This window comes from Oreochromis aureus, linkage group 6, assembly GCF_013358895.1.
Source record: "Oreochromis aureus strain Israel breed Guangdong linkage group 6, ZZ_aureus, whole genome shotgun sequence".
Lineage (NCBI taxonomy): Eukaryota > Metazoa > Chordata > Actinopteri > Cichliformes > Cichlidae > Oreochromis > Oreochromis aureus.
Window position 1 is genome coordinate 3,717,677 of NC_052947.1, and position 20,346 is coordinate 3,738,022.

Consider the following 20,346-nt stretch of genomic DNA (forward strand, 5'->3'; position numbering starts at 1 on the left):
GGACTCCTTCTTCAGCCTGGTGGCTCCCTTCACCTCTGGTGTCCACCATTTGGTTCGGGGTTACCACCACGGCAGGCACCAACCACCTTGCGGCCGCAGCTCACTGCAGCAGCTTCAGCAATGGAGACGCTGAACATGGTCCATTCGGACTCAATGTCCCCAGTCTCCCTCGGAATGCTGTTGAAGCTCTGCCGGAGGTGTGCGTTGAAGATCTCACGGACTGGGGCCTCTGCTAGACGTTCCCAGCACACCCTCACTACACGTTTAGGTGCACCGGGTCCGTCCAGCGTCCTCCCCCGCCACCTGATCCAACTCACCACCAGGTGGTGATCAGTTGACAGCTCAGCCCCTCTCTTTACCCGAGTGTCCAGAACATATGGTCGCAGGTCTGGTGATACGATTACAAAATCGATCATCGACCTGCGGCCTAGAGCATCCTGGTGCCACGTGCACTTATGGACACTCTTATGTTCGAACAAGGTGTTCGTTATGGCCAAACTGTGATTTGCACAGAAGTCCAATAACAAAACACCGCTCGGATTCAGATCAGGGAGGCCGTTCCTCCCAATCACGCCTCCAGGTCTCGCTGTTGTTACCCACGTGAGCATTGAAGTCTCCCAGCAGGACAACAGAGTCTCCAGATGGGGCACCTTCCAGCACCCCCAGGGACTCTAAGAAGGCTGGGTACTCTGAACTGCCACTCGGCGCATAAGCGCAGATGACAGTCAGGACCTGTTCCCCGACCCTAAGGCGCAGGGAACAAACCCTCTCATCCACGGGAAAAACCCCAACGCACCAGCAGCAAGCCGGGGATATTAGAATACCCACCCCAGCCCGCCGCCTCTCACCAGGGGCAACTCCAGACTGAGACAGAGTCCAGCCCCTCTCCAGGAGACTGGTTCCAGAGCCCAAGCCATGTGTAGAGGTGAGCCCGACTATATCTAGCCGGTACCTCTCAACCTCACGCACTAACTCAGGCTCCTTCCCCACCAGAGAGGTGACATTCCATGTCCCTATTGCCAGTCTTGGCAGCCGGGGATCAGTCCGCCAGGGCCTCCGCTCCTGGCCGCCGCCCAGCATACAATGCACCCGACCCCTATGGCGCCTCCTGCGGGTGGTGGGCCTGCGGGAGGATGGGCCCATGTCTCCTCTTCGGGCTGTGCCCGGCCGGGCCCCATGGACTAAGGCCCGGCCACCAGACGCCGCCCTCGGGCACCCTCCCGGGCCTGGCTCCAGGCGCGGGGCCCCGTAACCCTATCCCGGGCAGGGTAAACTGTTCCTCGATATTCTCTTCATAAGGGTCTTCTGAATCGCTCTTTGTCTGGATCCTCACCCAGGACCAATTTGCCATGGAGACCCTACCAGGGGCAAAGCCCCAGACAACATAGCCCCTGGGATCCCTGGGACACACAAACCCCTCCACCACGATAAGGTAGCGATTCACGGAGAGGCCTTGGCCACCTGGCCTTTTTGATGGCCACGTCTGGCCCATGTACCTGAAACATAAGAATGTTGTGTAGGTCAAATGCTGTTGTGTGTATTTGTTCCCTTGTGACTATGCTAATGTTATCTTACGCTAATACGCTATATAAGCTACTAAGCTAGTTAATGCTAATTATAAACCTTGTGTAATTTGGGAAGTTGTTATATAGGTGAGTGTTGAATACAATTTCCTTCTGTAATCTCTGTGCTAGAATTATGTTTGGGCGTGTTGAATGTTTGACACGTGCTGTACTGATAGTTGCTTTATGTATCACTACTACAGACCATGGCTGAATAAGCAAACCGAACTTGGAAGCTGCCTCCGTGTTCTTTAACCGGAACACAGCCACCATACCTTGCCACTCTAAATCAGCTAAACTCCCAGAGACAACATTCTCTCCATTTTACCCCCCTCTTAATACTGTATGTGGATTCATGTAATCCTGCAATGAGATCTAAGGTTGGTTAGAGCTCAATTCAGATACACAGACTGCGTCCACCTTAATTGGGGGTGGCCAGGCTGCCAGGCCCGGGTCTTTTCTTCTTTCTTTTACACGACTGCCTCTGCCACCACATTAGATCAATCCATCTGGGCTTCTTTGATCAGCTCCATCACTTGTGGGGGTGGGGGGTCATGTTTTTTTTTTCCTGCCTTCACTATTGTGGTTGATGTGGGGGTAGGTACAGGCTTTGGGTGTCTGGGGATTCCCTAGGGACGTTTTTTCTGGAGGGTTCAACCCGGGGTCATGAACTGGTTGGGGCTCTGGTGGCTCTTGGATGGTGTTTTCCTGATGGCTGCATGCAGCAGGGCCGGGGGAGGGTCTGTGCTGGCGGACATGGGTTACTGGCCTGGTAGCCTAGCTGCCCCTGGGTGGGTCCGGGGTGGGCTTGCGAGCTTGGGGTTCTGGGGGTGCCCCCCCTGCGGGCTGGGGCTCTCGGGGGTCTCCTGGTGCATCGGCGGAATTGGGGGTGTCTTCAACTGGTGGGGATGTTGTTACATCCTTCCAGAAGTTCTCTGCTCTCCAGGAGTTCATTCTGCAGGTGGGGAAGAGATATAGGAAAGATGGTGAATGAACTCAATCTGGGTGTCTATTGTCTTATGTAGTCTGGGAGGTGATTGGATGATGGGGTGGGTGTAGTTTCCTCTCGGGTGGGGTCAGGCAGGCCACCCCGGGCTCTATGGGGCTGGGCGGTGCTACTGCTGCCGGCCCCGGTCTGGATGGGCCTGGGCTCCCTGCCCTTGGTGGATTCCAGAGAGCAGGGGTGCCTACTGAGGGTCTGGGTCTGGGGGCAGATTGCCCCTCTGGGGAGGATGGCACCTGGACCTGGGGGTATAAGGCATGTTTGGGGAGTGTGAGTGTGTGATGTGCGTTCATTTCTGTTTGTCTCCGTGTTATGTGAATGCTGAGTTATTGTATATGTGTGCATGAGGGCAGGAATACATGTTTGTGTCTATGTGTGCCTGTTCGTCTATGTCTATGTGTCAGGTTGGTTCTTAGACTCCACCTGTCTGGGAAAATCTCAGGCCCTCCCAGGTGTGGGGGTCTGGTCCCCCACCTCCACACTACCTGCTGGTGGCTGATGTCCTCAACCATCGGTGCATTGATGGTTTCTCAGTGTCTGGAGCTGGTTGCTCAGGTATGTACTGGCTTACTCCTGGTGGCTGCTAGACGGGGCCTGGCACTCATGGCTCGGTCGGGCTCCTTCTGGGGGTTGGGGGGCCCTTGGACCTCTGGGCCCAGGGCTCGGTCCACACTGGCATGGCTGGCTGCCGGCAGGGCCTGCAGGCATGTTACCGCAGCCCCCTGTGGCTTCTGCTGTGGCCTCTGGATGTCTGGGGCCTGGATCTCCTCCATGCCTGCTTCATGTCCTGGGGGACGGGGCTATGGCTCCCCACACCCTCTAGTGCAGGGGTCCCCAACCTTTTTTGCGCCACGGACCGACTTATGTCTGACAATATTTTCATAGACCGACCTTTAAGGTGTCGCAGATAAATACAACAAAATAAAACTAGTACCAGTACCAAAAAGAAAATTCATTCATAACACACGGAAAAAGACCCAGGGAAACCAAGTTAATGATAAAACCGATAAAAAACCCCAAAAAGCACAAATTTCACACCCAAGCCTCAACTCTCGCATCCTGGTACCAAATGACTCATGGACTGGCCCGGGGGTTGGGGACCACTGCTCTAGCAGATAGTTACATGGAGAAACCTTTTCAATACAAGCGCGCTCATGCACACAGGTGTGCACACGAGTGTTCACAGACACACATTGTCGTCCTTGGCTGCTGCCTCAAAGAATATTGAGTGTTGTGGATCTTCTGTGCTGCTCAGTAACATTCAATATTATTATTTACTGTTACTTGTACTTATCTAGATTGTTGCTGTGGTCTCCCTACTGTGTTGTTCTATTTTTGCTGGTTTTCTTTTTCTTTTCTTCCAACAGGTGATCCAGCAGATTTTTAGTGCGTTTTCTCTGTGTCCCTCTTCCCCTCTGTTTTTCTTTCCCTCCCTTTCTTTCTCCCAGTCATGTCTGTCCAGTTTGTAATAACTTAAAATAAAATAAAATAAAATAAAATAAAATAAAATAAAATAAAATAAAATAAAATAAAATAAAATAAAGATCAATCAAGTGGCCCAATATAGCAAAGCCATAAAGATCCACTTGGGAAAATAAATCAGCTGGGCATCTTTCTTGGCCTTCAGACAATAACTTTGATTGTTACAGTGCCAAACAGGACAGGAAAAAAAAGAATACCTTCCTGATCTTCCTGAAGCCCTGATCTCGATGGTGTTGAAAAGCTGGACCGACTGTAGGCTAACAGTAGAAAACACTGCTTACAGACAGACAGATGCTATGATATAATAGAAGTAACAAAGAGCGTGGAGTATGTTACTGACAGAAAGTGAAATGGTCTGATGGGATTGTGCTAAAAAGCCCATATTAAAGGCCAAAGCTTGATGTAAAGGAGTCAGATATTTGGGGTATTTATACTATTTCTTCAAGTCACAGCAGTGAATAAAAATAGAGCTGTGGGAGGAGCCTGGTTTGTCTTCAGTGTGGTGAGGTGAGACCAGCTTCACAGCACCTCCTGTTATCTAACAACCTGCCTGTTATGTAACACCACACAAGAACATTTTGCAAAGACATGAGGAGGAGGAGGATGAGGAGCAGGTGGTCTGCATTAGGCTTAGACTGATATCAAAGTCGATACTGTTTATTAAAACCACAGAGGAGCCTGAGACAAAGGAAAGGATCACATCTGTACTAGTGAATGAATCCTTGGATTCATGCTGTCATGATCAGTGATGTAAATATGAATTTACAGTTCAAAGGATCCTGCTGGATCTCTGCAGATACCTTTAAAGTTTTCAGCCTCAGCTTTTGAATTCATGCTCCTGTAACCATGTTAAAGTGTCATAGTACATCACACACATTCAGTTTATTGTAACCTTCTTTGTTCCCTTTTTGTTACACTTGTCATTTTTGATGCTTCTGGATGTGTAAATGTGGCCAAGCACAGTGTCTTCATAGCCCACCATGACTACGACTGCTGTAATGATGAATGCCTGCTCGCTGCTGTTTTTACTCGGGGTTGTTCTAATATTAATAAAACCAGCAATTCTGTGAGTGTGCAGTGCATGGACCATATCAATCCATCCAATCCGTCACACAAGTGAAATATTGTGACCTATTACTCTTTAAAAAAATGGAGACCATTTATATTCACAGTTTATTATAACACTTAATAAAGTAAGGTTATAAGAAGTACAATTAGAGAGTTCTTAAAACTGTAAGTCTGCTACACTGTTCAGAAAGTCACATGAAAATAAGCACGTTAGTCAAATTCTACATTCAACAGTTTTTAATTAAAGCATGCTTTGTTTTTTCTTTTTTTTTTAAAATCAGTTATTAACAACAAAAGAGATGTGATAGTCATTTTATTGAAATAAAGTGTGGATTACAATATCAGTCGGGTAATAAATGGATACCTCATTCATCTGCGTGCACACTGATTTAGTCCATTCCCTCATTTCTTTATACAGACATGGGTGTAACACTCTAAACCAGCATTAGTCTGTCTGTGTGACGCTGCTGTGACACAGTTGGTCGGGGTGTGTGTGTAAGTGTGTGTGTGTGCGCGTGGACCACAGATTCCAGCTTACCCTCTCTCCTTCCAGATCCATCTCTCCAGTTTCCTCCCTGCAGCATCCCTCCTCCTGCTAAGCCAATCACCTGGTGCACAGCAGCGTCATGTGACCAACCACTACCAATAGCGTACTACCAGGCACCGGCAAAAAGAGGGGAGGTGCCTCTCTGCGTTCTTCTCCTCTTCACTGTGAGTCAGACAGCGTCCGTGGATGAGAATGGATGGATGGACACGCAGGATTCATCTGACTAGCACGGAGACGGTTCTCCTTTTTATTTCACCCTGAGGAGGAAGCGTGCTGCTCCATCTTTAACACCTACTGCATCCCTCCCTCCCTCTGCTACTGGCACACAGAGGAGATGAATGGGGAGGCGATGGACCAAGCACAAGAGCAGCAGCAGAATGCCGGTAACACCTCACACCTACCTCCCCCTCCAACCATCACACCAGCCATTCCCCCCTATGTGAAGCTGGGTCTAACCATCGCCTACACCATCTTCTACTCACTGCTCTTTGCCTTCGTCTATGCCCAGCTTTGGCTGGTGCTGCGGTACCGGCACAAGCGCTTCAGCTACCAGACGGCCTTCCTGTTCCTGTGTCTGCTGTGGGCCGCCCTGCGCGCCCTTCTCTTCTCCTTCTATTTCAGAGACTGTGTGACTGCCAATGCACTTGGACCCTTTGCCTTCTGGCTTCTGTACTGCTTCCCCGTCTGCCTGCAGTTCTTCACGCTCAGTCTCATGAACCTCTACTGTGCACAGGTGAGCGGGCTTCTGCTGCTGTTACTGTTGTAGCAGAGACCGGTGGCTCTGGGATTGGCTAACAGGGTTCAGACTCTGGCAGGCTTTAGTACGGGGTTAATCTGCAACAAATCTGAGGTATCCTTTCATGTATTGTTGATGTGCTGCCATCTGTGGCCCCTGATGGTAAGAACATGAATGATTAAATAAGCAGGTTCCCACCTTCACTAGTCCCAGTGGCAGACAGTGACATAGTAAAAGCCAGTCTGAATAACAGTGGGGGGGTCTGTTAACTCAGGAATCTCTGGGGCTGAAGAATGAAGTACCACAAACTGCAGTTCTTGAAACAGCCACTTGAGGCTGGCTCTAAAGGTGAGTCAGTGTGACAGGAACATGTTTACAGCCTGGTAGCTTTGGCCTCTGTGGATAGTTTCCTCTATACTGCATAAGGGTTTGATGTTAGGATGCTTCAGTTCGTAGGTGGATGCCCAATAGCACATAGAGCTGTAGCCGATAGAGTCACCCTCGCTGACTGAGTTTGTGGTGCTCGTGCTCTTTGAAGTCCAACAAGTTTGTATTTCAGTTTTAGGAAGTGAAAGTGTCTGGTACTTTGTACTAATTAGTATGTATGTGTGTTTTACCTGCACTCCTGATATCAGCGTCTTGCTAGTATTAGTTAATAACTGCAAATAGTAAAAGTAGAGCTAACACTGAGGTTTCCAGAACAGCAACATTACCAACTTCCATCTTTTATATACAGTGTTTGGGGTGGTTTTGTCAGGCAAACAAAGCTTCAAACCACATTTGGACTTTTCTGCACTTGCTGCCTTCATATAACAGCTAACACTGTTTACTGCCATGACATCTGTCACTGATCAGCTCTGATGAGTGCAGCTGCCTCCTTTTTTCACTCATTCATCAACAGCAGCTGCTCAACTAGACCAGGAAACAGAGAGTGTTTTCTTTTCACACGAGAGGAGACTCATTAACCAGCAGCTCTTGCCTGTGAGAAAGATGACACAGGTTATTTTACCATAGTGTCTTATGTCCTTAATGCGGGTACCTTCAGGAACAAATCAATGAGATGAGCTGCTGCAGGCTCTGAGGCAGCACACACACAGTTTGTAATGCTTGCATGCTGAACACATGACAGAGACAGATGAAGCTGTGTGATCAGAGTGAAGCTCAGACAAAAGTCGGTGTGCTGTAAATGTTCAGTTGTTGTTTTAGAAGTGATCCAAGTGCATTTGCATATCGTAGAAAGCCTCGGTTATGACTGACATTAACTTGTGACTCATTGTTCAGCCGTAGGCAGTGAAACCTGGAGCTTTTGGGGGGAAACTGTTGATCGTGCTCGTTGGCAGTGAACGATATTAATAAGCTTATTTTATACCTGAGTTTTATTTTTGAATGACATAAAGAAGTGCTGTTTCATTTATGAACTGATAATCTGACAAAATAAAGCTTTTCCTGCTTCCTGGTCGTGGAGGTAGAGCAGCCATTTCTACCCTGAGATCATCACAGTCAGTATAACAGTATGCTTTTAGGGAAGATCCAACTGATAGGTATTCCTTTGAATAGACCTAGAGCCTGGATCCTGCATTAACAAAAGGAGAACAGAGTTCTGACTGGCCAGCAGTCATTGAGGAGTAAATGTGTCCATCAGATTACCTCTCAGAGGTGTGAGCAGCCTGTTCGAATAATCAGTCTCTGCCTCTCTCTGCTTCTTCCTCACAGGTTTATTTTAAAGCAAAGTCCAAGTACACACCAGCACTACTGAAGTACAGGTAACTTGACTAACTTATGAAATCAAAGAAGGTTATCAAAGCAGGAAGTGGAGTTGGTACTTTCCTAGCTTTTCCAGAATCCACAGCACTGTCTCCCCTCTCCCAGACTTCCTCTGTACCTGGTCTTCCTTTGCGTCAGTCTCATTTTTCTGGTGGTTAACCTGATCTGTGCCCTGATGGTCAAGATGACTGCTGCTGACGTGAAGACCATCGTTCTGGTGAGGGTGACCGTTAACGACAGCTTGTTCGTACTCTGCGCCATCTCACTGTCCGTCTGCCTCTACAAGGTGGCCAAGATGTCATTGGCCAACATCTACCTGGAGTCAAAGGTAGAGTCTGCTCTCATTTACAACATGTGCTAAACTATGAGGAACAAGAGATCACGCTGCACAAAATTGTTTGAATAAACTGATGAAATATCTCTGTGTGTAGGGAACGTCTGTGTGTCAGGTGACCCTGATCGGCATCACGGTGGTGTTGTTATACGCATCAAGAGCCTGTTACAACCTGGTGGTGCTTGCCCTCGCTGACATCGAGACCATCAACTCCTTTGACTATGACTGGTACAACGTCTCCGACCAGGTTAGACCTTCATCGGGGTTTACAGCTGTAAACAGGAGCCGGCTTCTTATTTCAATATCATGTGACTGGGACTGTAGTAGTACTCATTGTAGAGGTCCTGCATAAAGCTGACCTGATCTCCATACATGTGTTTATTCAATCAAACCCATACCTGAACTGACCTGACCTGACCTGGGTATAACATGGGCCAAGTCTGATGCTGGTTAAAACTAAGCAGCAGAGAAAGGATGGACCCAAAAATGAAGCTTGATTGCCCGTCCCTCACTGTAGGAGTGTGAGACCAGACGGATGGTCAACAAAACTGAATGTGCCACGTGGTGTGCACAGACCAATGTGCCGCTACATGTCAGCAGGTTTGGAAAGCTGTGTTTTTGTTGCCTCTGACCTGTGTGTGCGTCCTCAGGCAGACTTGCGTTCCTCTCTTGGAGACGCCGGTTACATCGTATTTGGGGTGATCCTGTTTGTGTGGGAGCTGCTGCCCACCTCACTGGTTGTGTTCTTCTTCAGGGTGAGACGGCCACCTCAGGATCGGGTCAGTACTCCTGCAGGTTCTTACAGTTGGCATGATATTTATTTAAGTTTTTCTCTCTTAATTTAAAAGTTAACGATAGGCCATCACTGTGTTTGACTGACGCTCTGATAAATTTGGTCCAACAGAGCACCACGGGAATCCCTAACCACGTTCTCTCCTCCAGAGGATATTTCTTTGACAATCCTCGTCGCTATGACAGCGATGACGACTTGGCATGGAGCATTCCTCCCCAGAATGCCTCAGCGAGGTGTGAACATCATTTATGACTTTACAATGTCACTGTCACTGGTACTTATGGATGCCTGTGGCTGGGTTAACTGGTGATTCTAAATTGCCCATAGGTATGAATGTGAGTGTGAATGGATGTCTGTCTCTCTGTGGTAGCCCTGCAACAGACAACTGGGACAGGCTATATGCGGGAAGCTATATGCGGGTCACGGTGAACTCCAGTTCACCGTGACCCGCATATAGCTTCAGACAGGACTACCATTAAGGCCTGATTGTTGGACTGCTACATTTATGGCTGCCCCTCTGAATGACAATGAAGCAGGTGTAATGGTGGGCGTGCAAGTAGTAGAGATAGTGAAGGTTGACTCCATTCATCTGGACGTAGTGTTTTCAGTGGGTGTAACGAAATGACTGGATCAGTGAAGAAACATTTCTCCCACTGAAACGTCCAGATGAACAGAATCAGCCTTTTAGGATTTCCTTACTGGAGAGCTCCAAATCTCCTCTGACACTAACATCAGGAGCTTGTTGACACCGGTCTCTGTGACAGAGCGGCTCCTGTAGGTGCATTATGGAGCTGGCCTAGTGCATTTGTCCATAAAGTGTATAACTTGAACTCTGACTTTAAACAGTCAGCTGTGTGCCTTTGCCTGTGTATAGATATTCAATATGAGACTGTTGAAGTTGTACAAGCTTCTGAAGGACAGTGAGTCTGCAGAGCTGATCTGACAGTTTCACAACCAAAACATAGAAAAGCTTTTTTCACAGGCTTGGTCCTGACTGCCATATTTTCTCTGACAGCCTTTCCTCTGACTGCTACGACTGGGGCAGCCGCCACAGCAGCTTCACCGTGCATCCCAACAGTGACGAACAGCGCCTGACCACCGCTGCCGGGGAGCTCCGCCCTTATCCATGAGTCTGCTGCTCTGTGTACAGCATCACTCTGCACTTTGACACTGATCGGTTATTGTGTTTGTTATTGTCACTGACATAAGGCTTTGTGGAGTCACTGTAGAAAATAAAGAAGAATGTCTTACAGCAGGGATTTCAAACTCGCGGCCTGGGGGCCACTTGCGGCCCATATATTGACGTGAAGAAATATAATGCAGTTTGGCCCTTGAAGTGTGCCACGTGTCTGCACGGACTTCTTATACAACATTTGAAATTTAAACAAACAAACAAAACACTTTCAGAAATATTTGTTTGTGTTTCCTTGTTTGTTTTGTACTCCTAAAACACTAAAGTGGCCGTCCAATGAGACAACAGTGGTCCACAGCTCATTTCAGTTTGAGACCCCTGCCTTACAGGTTTCACAACACAGTTAATCACTATGTGTCCTTAATTTTTGACCCCCCAGCTGATCGCCCCAAACAGTCCCAGAAAATCAAGTGTTTAGCTGTAAACAAAAACATTTGAATTTGGCTTCATGATGTTGGACTTTTCCCACAGTTCCAATATTGCTGCTTCTAAGACTCGCGGTATGAATATGATGTTGTGATGAATGTTTCGAGGAGTATTTCAATGAAGATAATCCAGGTAGTAAATTAAATTGGAAACAGTTCTTCTTTTCATGAAGTCAGTTTCTTTGTATTTATGAACACACTCACAAAGACAACCGAGCAGCCTCAGTGCTGCAGGCAATCAGAGAGACGTCCGTCTCTGCTGTGCTGGGAGACTGTAGGGGTTAGCTGATAAGAAAGCCAGTTAAAGGTGGCCGTCATCTGCACATCTGCTTAGTCCACGTTGTTCTTCTGTAAAATACTGCAGCAGGTCAAAGTTAAACAGGAAAGGAGAACACTGCACATCATACTGGTACTCTCATATTACTATATGAGACAAAGTAGGTACTACCATAAAGCTAACCTGTTTTCAGCCTGTCTAAATGTGTTTTAAGCTTTCTCTTATTGTAAATGTGTGAGAGTCATTTTTGGCTGAAAAAGGTTAGAAAACCATTTTCAACAAATACAAGTCAGAACCATTAAAAGAGAAGGATCATTGCTAATGTTAGAGACATAATATAAGCAGGAAACATCTGTCCAGATGTGTTTTAAAAGTAACGATTTAATAATGTGTTCAAATATCTTCAATGGAGAAGACCTCTGCAGCTTTTTAAAAGACGGAGATGCACAAAATGCTTCATTAAAAATTCATCTGGAGCCACTTTGATTAAGTTTAAGTTTGATCAGGACATGCAGCAGCGTACTGGTTTACCACATCCTGTACTCGTCAGTGTTGACAGGTCAGCTGGGATTCTGCCCAAACATCTGATAGGTTCATTTGAACCAAAAGCCAAGAACACGTGCATTACACCCAACTGGATGTCACACCCTTAAAGACAGTCACCCAAGTGCTGTGCGCTAGTCCGTCCGTCCATCCATCCATCCATCCATCCATCAATCCATCCGTCTATCCGTCGATCCGTCCGTCCATCCATCCATCGATCCATCCATCCATCAATCCATCCGTCGATCCGTCCGTCCATCCATCCATCGATCCGTCCATCCATCGATCCATCCATCAATCCATCCGTCTATCCGTCGGTCCATCCGTCCATCCACCCATCCATCCATCCATCAATCCGTCCGTCCGTCGATCCGTCCATCGATCCGTCCATCCATCCGTCCACCCATCCATCCATCCACCCACCCACCCACCCATCCATCTGTCCATCGATCCGTCTTTACATCCATCGATCCATGGATAATGCCACCTGATGATCAGAATGACAATACTGAAACACAGAAGCACAAGTTGTGGTGCGCACCTACAGATTTAAGGCTTTCACAGTGAGCAAAGCTTACATGAAAAACAGTCATCCTGTGTTTAAACCATCCAACAATATCAAGTAATCATAGATATTTCAGAGTCTACATAGACACGGTGGGCTGCTCTGTCTGAAAAACGGAGCACAGATGTGTGGCAGAGATTTCTATTTTGGTTTCTTTGAAGTGGCAGAGCGCTGTTGTTGTGATGATAATGCACAAATGCTCACGTGCTAATAGGGATGAATATTGATGAGAATTTAGCAATTCTGACTCCATTGTTGATATCACTCATTGAATCAATCCCTTATTGAGTCTCTTGTCCATTATCACTGGGTTCTCATTGGCTCTTCTTTGAGAGGCTCCACCATCTCTAAGCAGCACATCACATGATTAATTACACGCTGTCTGGTCAAATGTTTGTGAATGCTGAAGGTGTTTCCCCTCTTTGCTGTGATCAGTACTCATTATGGGGTCATTACTCAACAAAGGATTGGGTTTCTTAAAGGTTACACAGCACATCACCTAATTCTAGTAGAAAAGCAATCATTATGCTGCTCATTACATTATTCTAACATTTCTTCCTAAAATGGCCTGAAAGAACATAAACCCAGGTGCTGGTTTGTAGGCCACACACCAACATAGATCAGGACACACACATGTGATCTGTGTCTCAGTATTCAGGTCTGAGCACAGAGCAAACATGGGGTTAGCATGCTGTCTGTGCAGCTGATGTTGTGTTAGCAGCATAATGCAGCTGATGTGTCCTGGATGCAGTTTACACTTTACCATCACGCTCTCGTCCTTTGTGCAATAATAATTAAAGTAACATCCATGTTCACGCTGCAGACTCAGCCATTATTTTCCTCCTCCTGCACACCAACTGAAATCAGCTGATTGGAGAACCAATAACCAGGATCAAACTTTGCTTTGCTCAACCCTTGTTCACTTTATTTCAGATGAAAGAAATTAGACCAGTGTGAACTCTCAGTGGTGACTCTGGGGTTATCTGCATTTGGCAGACTTTGTTTCCTTGTACTTTTGAAGGCTGTCTGTCACCCCTCCTGAATACATTGCTGTAAACGTTGTTCTGTCATTACGTGACATCTTGGAGCATTCCTTGGAAACTGAAACTAAACTGAAAGGCTTCTTAGGCAACTCAGAGTGCTCCAGTGCAATTCATGAAGTGGGAAAAGGCAGGCAGAAATGACCAAAACGACTTATTAGTCACTTTGAAGAAAGTATTCAGTGTTAATGGAGGGCTGTAGGTAGTATTTCTGAAAGGAACTAGCAAATCCTTTCCCTTAATCCTTGAAAAATTCCTCATGAATTTTTTTCTCTTTTTACTTTGTGAGAAAAGCAGGAAGAGTTGGTGAAGAAGCCACACGTGTGGGAACGACACTGATTTAATCAGTAACCAGGCAGCCAATCACTCCACGTGTTGTATATCCACATCTGAAAATCACTTCAAGGTTGGGTATCGATCCCTGTTTCCAAAGCACACCTATTAGTGTGTGCTGCACGGCTCGGGACAAGCTTCAGCTCCAGATTTCTAACAGATTTACTGCTTTTGTAAGATTTGTAACCCATCACGCGTTTTGTTGTTGAGCTTTTGTGTGTTTGTGGTGTGAAATAAAGACATACAGCCAGTGAAGGACAGCACTCAGTTTTGGGGGCAGACACAATATATCAGTGTCAGAAGAAAGGAAATGGAGAGAATAAGTAAACACTGCATTTAGGTTCAGCAATATTTATTCCTCTTGTCAAATAAATAAAGTTCACAGGTACACCCTTTTTGACCCTTTTGTGTCGAACTTCTGAACTGGTTTGGTTTTTAAGGCTGGTGAGTGGACTGTACAAGACTGCTGCTGGGCAAGCGAGGCTCAGAGAAAGGCAAGCACGTCTCTCTCACACACATGGAGATAACGTCTCCCTGCACGTCTCTGATGGAGGCTGAGCCACAAACTGAAACTAATGTCGGGTAACTTTATATCTACTCTCAAATAACCAGTCAGCCGTCACTGGCCATCAGTGGGCTAACTCACTGCCACAGTGGGAGGTGTGTGCTCTGAAACTCAGGTATCACAGCATGTCTGACCAGTACACAGCACACACCTCATCTGCTGTCTTATTGGCTTGAGAGTAACCAATAATAACGCATCAATAACTGATTGGTCACATGATCACAACATCTGGATTCTGGATCTGAAACCTTTGATTCTCAAAGCTTCGAGCTATTCTGACATTTTACGGGTGTGAATGCGTCAGCCTCGCTACAGACCGACCACCTGTGCAGCGTGTACGCCGCCTCTCGCCCCGCGGCAGCTCCCGTGACCCTCTCATATCAGCATCATTAACCTTTCATCTTCCCAGCTCAACAACAAAAACCAAGAAATACATAAAAATGTAAAAACCAAACTGATTTCTTAGTTTTAGGTTTCGGTTGTTGAAAGCTGCAAATGTTATTTTTGTTTAGCATTAGAATAAAAACTTATGATGATTATGATTAGGTGGCACACCTTATAGACCTGTGCTTTCAAATAATGTGAATTCTTAAAATGATCTTTAAGGTCTTTTGAAAAAAAATTTTCTGGTCCATCATGGTGGCATTACTTACTCAGCTAACAATGAAAACCCAGTTTAACAGCAGTGACCTTCACCAAGCATCACAAACAGCTGAACAACCTGCTCTTGCTTGTTTGAAAAACTGTGTTAAAAATCTTCATTTTTTCCATATTCAGTTGGCATGCCCAGGCCTCTGCACACACACACACTCGTACAGCTGCAGCTGGATGACATTCCTATTTTTACTTCTATTTTACAAAGAAAACAAAGAGCATTAAAGAAGGACAAAAGGACAAAATTTCAAATAAAGGCAACACAGAATTCTTTGGTCCACCTGCTGCTTTAACTGCTGAGCAAACAAAAGAGTTGGTCTGAAAAAGACGTTAGCCCGATTGGTTTGAGGAGGTGGATCTTTTTTAATCACTGTGGGGCTGACATGGCGGTTTATTTGTGTTCTATTAACATGTATGGATCTATATGATTACAGCTGTTAATCATGCACAGCACCCCTGAACCTGTGCCTGTCATCCCACCTCAGCTTCATTCGTATGAAAAGACATCTGATTTCTGTGTGAATAAATCCAGTTTACAGTGTGAAATAAAATACCGAAGCAAAAACTCATTTCTAACACTTTTTAAACAAATGTGTCTTTAAGCCAACAGACCTGGAGCCAAACAGCAGCAAAGCAAGCTAAGTGGAGCCTTAGCAGCACGGCTCACCCACCCACACAGCAGGAGACAGCAGTCCCATCAGCTTCACTGTACTGGCCAACACACACACACACACACACACACACACACACACACACACACACACACACACACACACACAACCCCGTTCAGCTATCTTAGTGAGGATCCTCATTGACATAATGGTTTCCCTTACCCTAAACCTAACCATAACCTAACTGCAACCCTGACACTAAAACCACATTTTGAGCCTCAAAAATGCCTTCAAATTTGTGAGGACCGGGTTGTGTGTCCTCACAAGTGACTGTTGGTTCTCACAAGTATAGTAGAATGCAGATTTCGGTCCTCACAAAGATAGCTAGACAGGAACACACACACACACACACACACACACACACACACATGCACACACACGATGAAGGTGCAAGTATCTGATTTCTGTGACAGTTGGTGAGACGTTTGAAGTCCTGGCAGCAGTCACTAGCGGCGTGCACATCCAGTGAAGTATGACCGAGGCGTGTCTGTCCTACACATGCTCACCAATGTGGGCAACCCTCCAAACTTCAGCTGGCTTCATGCTGACTCTAAAGCTTGTTTGCATCAGTTCCTCATCAAACTGATGAGCGATTCATTATTTTAAAAACAAATGATTACATCAACATTTGTTACTGTTAAAACAAACAAATATGAACTCCTATGAGGGCCGAGTTAGTCATTTTATTTGTGCCTGTAAGGACTGAAGCCTGGCGTTCTGAGGGCCGATAATCAAAGAAGTCAGGGACACACTGACTGTGTCCATCATTGGTTTGATGCAGTGAAGCTGGACGTGAGAGAAAACAAAGCAAAAGATGGTCTGTGAGCTCTCACCAGCGCACACACACACACACACACACACACACACACACACACACAGTGAGCTGACATGAGTTAGGCCTGAGGTGGCAGACACGAGCAGACTTGGAGCAACAACAGTAAAAAGTAAAGACAAACACAAACACAGGCAGCTGTGCGCTGACAGGCTTGGCGCCCGTCCTTCCTTCTTCTACAGGAGATCAGGTGTCAGTATAAAATACAACAGGATGTGAGGTCAGCAGAGGGTGGATGTCCCCAGCAGCTGTAAACCACAGAGTCTCCTGCTGCGGCGGGCCTCTGGTCGCTGAGGCCTCGCTCTGTTCCTGTTGTCCTACATCAACATCTGCTGCTTTTTTCTTTTCAAAAATAATTCGAGGACACGTTTCAAGAGTAGAGAAAAACGTGTCGGTTTAAATGTTCCAAATATTTTCTGATGAAGGCGAGAGGAGGCTGAAGAATTAACATTCATGATGTATGACGGGGGGGAGGGGCTTATAGAGGGGTGGTTCATGGGACAAAAACAGGGGTCACTGCTGGTCCTCAGGTCCATGCAGGAGGCCTTCTTCTGAGAGCAGGTAGACTGTTGCAGTGTGGGACGGTGACGCCTGCTGTCCAGGTGGAGCATCGCCTCCTGTTACCTTTTCTCCTTCAACAGCTGACGGAAGTGATGGAGCTGATATATGCTGGTGGATAACCTACGGAGATCGGAGACAAATAGCACCAACATATTAGACTGTTGGACAGGACAGAGTGCACAGTGACCTGTGGGCAGTAGCCCACACTCACACGGAGCAGAATCATACCTGCCGAAGCCGTTCATCAAGGCCACGATCTCCTGACGAGTAAGCTGGAAGCCTTTGGATGGGCTGTGTTCAGGAAGGTTCTTGATCTCCTTCTCAGAGAAGAGGATCTTCAAAGCAGTACCGAGACCCTGAGTCTGCACACAACACAAACTCTATAACACTTCAGTTTGAGGACCAAGCCTACAAATCACACACACATGAATGGAGAACACACAGTCTGATCCACAGTTTGGGGGCAAACTGGCCTCTAAGGCTACGTTCACACTGCAGGCAAAAGCGCATCAAATCCGACTTTTTTGACCCTATGCGACCCATATCCGATCATGGTCTGACAGTGTGAACGGCACAAATCCGATCTGGGTCACTTTCGTATGTGGTACTGAATCCGATACATATCTGATGTTTTAGAAAGCGACTGCTGTTTGAACGGTCATGTCGCATTAAATCCGTCTTTTACGTCACTGACACAAGACAGACGCCAATTATCAGCGCCGGAGAAGACATCGCGAATGTTTCAGGCCATCCCGTGTAGATGTTAGAGATGGACCGATCCGATATTACGTATCGGTATCGGTCCGATACTGACCTAAATTACTGGCTCGGATATCGGAGGGAAATAAAAAATGTAATCCGATCCATTAAATATCAAAAAAGCATCTCACAAAACTTGCGACACGGCGTAACTCGGCTCATAACCGTAGCACGTCGGAGCAGTGTGCATCAGGTGATAGAGCAGCTGTGTGTATTTGTAGCCTCGCTACCAAACCAGCATTTCATCTCCGAGGAAGTTATCCCAGAGAGAAGTAAAGCAAGTGTGTAAGTTCATCTCTGAATGTTTGTAAAGCGTACCTACGTTAAGCTTAACAACCGATATATGGAGCGACTGCCTCTCTCTCTCCCTCTCCTGTTGCTGCTTCAATTCTGAAACTGATCAATGATCAGCTGATCGGCTTTTCTGTCGCGAGTCCGTCTCTCTTCTTTGTTTTTGGCCCACTTTGCACCAGAAAGAGGAAACCAGCGGCTGAACAACAGCAGCACGTTTAAGCTTGATAAGCTGTTGTTAGAATTTATTTAATATTACTTTCTACACCAGGATCCTTTTCACGTAGCTGACGGCTGGTAACTGTGCAGGGGCGGATCTAGCAAAGTGTAGCCAGGGGGCCGATAGGGCATGAACAGGGAAAAGGGGCACAAAGACATACTTTTCTTTCTTATTCTCATTTAAAATGTCTAGCTTTTAATAAATAATTATCTGAATCTTACACCCAAAGTTTTAATCTGATGTAAAATGTATAGAAGTCCATTACTGTATATAGTAACTGTTAAGTCTAATATACCCTAGTAAGCTATAGTACTTTTTCCTTTGGGAAGGTACCATCTGTGCAGTCTGCAATTCTGTTGAAGAAAGATGTTGAATCTATTTAATTATTCTTGAAAATAATTTATTTCTGTGCATTTTTTTTTCACCCTGCATCAAATTTAAGTTGATTACGTCGATTAAGCATCATGAGGTGGAGGGTGGGGGGTGGTTCCTTTTTTTTTTTTTTTTTTTTTTTGCTGGGAGTTTTAGAACCCTATTAGTTAGGTTGCTTAATATTTCTGCTAAGTACTCTTTAAAATACCAGAATAGGGAGGATGGAGCAGGTTTAAGTTTATTAGATTGATCAGTGTTCCTGAACTATGAAATATTTTGGGTGCAGTGTATTTTTTGCATACAGGTATAACAGAATAGCTTTAGTGTTGTTGTTTATTTAAACTTGAGTATGAACTTATACAAAAAGCAGCAAGATATTAAAAAAACAGTTTTATTGATTAAAAAACACTATATCGGATTCATATCGGTATCGGCAGATATCCAAATTTATGATATCGGTATCGGACATAAAAATGTGGTATCGTGCCATCTCTAGTAGATGTTAGTGAAACTGTTGGGAAGACAACGTTGGGGGAATGTAAACATTTTATTTGTACTGTATAATCTGCAGATTCTGACAGAAATCTGACACTATCCTTTGAAGCACCGCTCCTCTCTAAAACAGCAATAAGGATCATTATTATGTAAATAACAAAATAACTTTATTACTTAAAGCAAAATTGGTAAACGTAAAGTCCGAAGTCTTTATATTAAGGGCCATCGGTCAAACAATGCTGTTTGCTCTGGAGCTAAACAGAGCGCGTTGTGTGTGACGTCTTCTTTGCGCATCACACTAGAGCGCGTTTGCTGTCACATTTTATTTGTAGTGTGAACAAGCAGACAAAAAAATCGGATTTGATCAAAAAATCGGAATTGAGCATTAAGACCTGCAGTGTGAACGTAACCTAAATCACCACAGTGCATTTTAAATCCAACAAGCTTTAGTTTAAAGGGTTTTATTGCAATAGCTCTGAATTACAGACGTTTCTACACAAGCCCAGTTCCAAAGATGCTGGAAGGCTGTGTTACATTCAAATAAAACATCTCATAAACCTGTATTTGATTTACAGTATGAGATGTTTTTAGACTGTTTCATGAACACCACAGAGGCTGCAGGAACATTGTACGGGTAAACTGACAGTAACATGACGGGTGTGAGAGAGTCTGTAGAGAGGTTCACCAGCAGAACAGACACAACAGCCCTGCAGTTCCAGCGTGCACAGAGCTTTATGTTGGATTTGCCTAAAGTTGACATTTGTTCACGTACTGGGACAACACTGATTTTACAGATTCATGACAGCAGGCTAACCATGACTTGAACCTTAACAATGATGTCTTACTGTGTGGAAACTGAAGACGTGTTAAGGACACCATACTGCGGTCATATATGATGCTACATATTAACCGTTACTATTGTGGAACTGTGATTACATTCAGTGCTACATAGCCTTTTACACCTGAGCTCTAACAAACATGGCGAGTGTGTCTTTCTTCCAAATGAAGGCTTCTTCCACCTGTAGACCTGAGACTCTGCTGGCTTTAAAATGCACAAATTAGGATGAACATGTGCAAAGACACACCTGCAGTTTCCCCCAGAGGCGACATTTACTGCAGCCCACACAGTCCATGATCCTGGAGATGTTCTTGAAATGGAGACGAAACTCCTCCTGCAACAAGAACAATTACAGGACGCTGTTTCAGACTGTTTAGAACTACAATCAGGAGCAAAGGTGTGGATTATGACTGCGCTGCTGCTC

General features: G+C 45.7%; 2 protein-coding genes across 3 annotated transcripts in view; one reads left to right on the plus strand and one right to left on the minus strand.

Annotated features, from left to right (window-relative positions):
• The first annotated feature begins 5,891 nt into the window (after positions 1-5,891).
• On the plus strand, positions 5,892-10,975 carry gpr137bb (G protein-coupled receptor 137Bb). Its single transcript, XM_031750834.2, has 7 exons — positions 5,892-6,395; positions 8,112-8,161; positions 8,268-8,490; positions 8,594-8,743; positions 9,147-9,275; positions 9,401-9,522; positions 10,305-10,975. The coding sequence occupies exons 1-7, from the start codon at positions 5,997-5,999 to the stop codon at positions 10,417-10,419; spliced, it is 1,188 nt and encodes a 395-aa protein (XP_031606694.1). The 5' UTR covers positions 5,892-5,996; the 3' UTR covers positions 10,420-10,975.
• Positions 10,976-16,217: 5,242 nt separating this feature from the next.
• Positions 16,218-20,346, minus strand: part of ero1b (endoplasmic reticulum oxidoreductase 1 beta) — a 23,171-nt gene continuing 19,042 nt past the window's right edge. For both annotated transcript variants that reach the window (XM_039613598.1, XM_039613599.1), the window contains exons 14-16: positions 20,170-20,256; positions 17,176-17,309; positions 16,218-17,067 (exon numbers count right to left, since the gene is read on the minus strand). In XM_039613598.1, the coding sequence (XP_039469532.1) occupies positions 17,007-17,067; positions 17,176-17,309; positions 20,170-20,256 (282 nt within the window). In that variant the 3' untranslated portion in view covers positions 16,218-17,006. The remainder of the gene's footprint in view (positions 17,068-17,175; positions 17,310-20,169; positions 20,257-20,346) is intronic.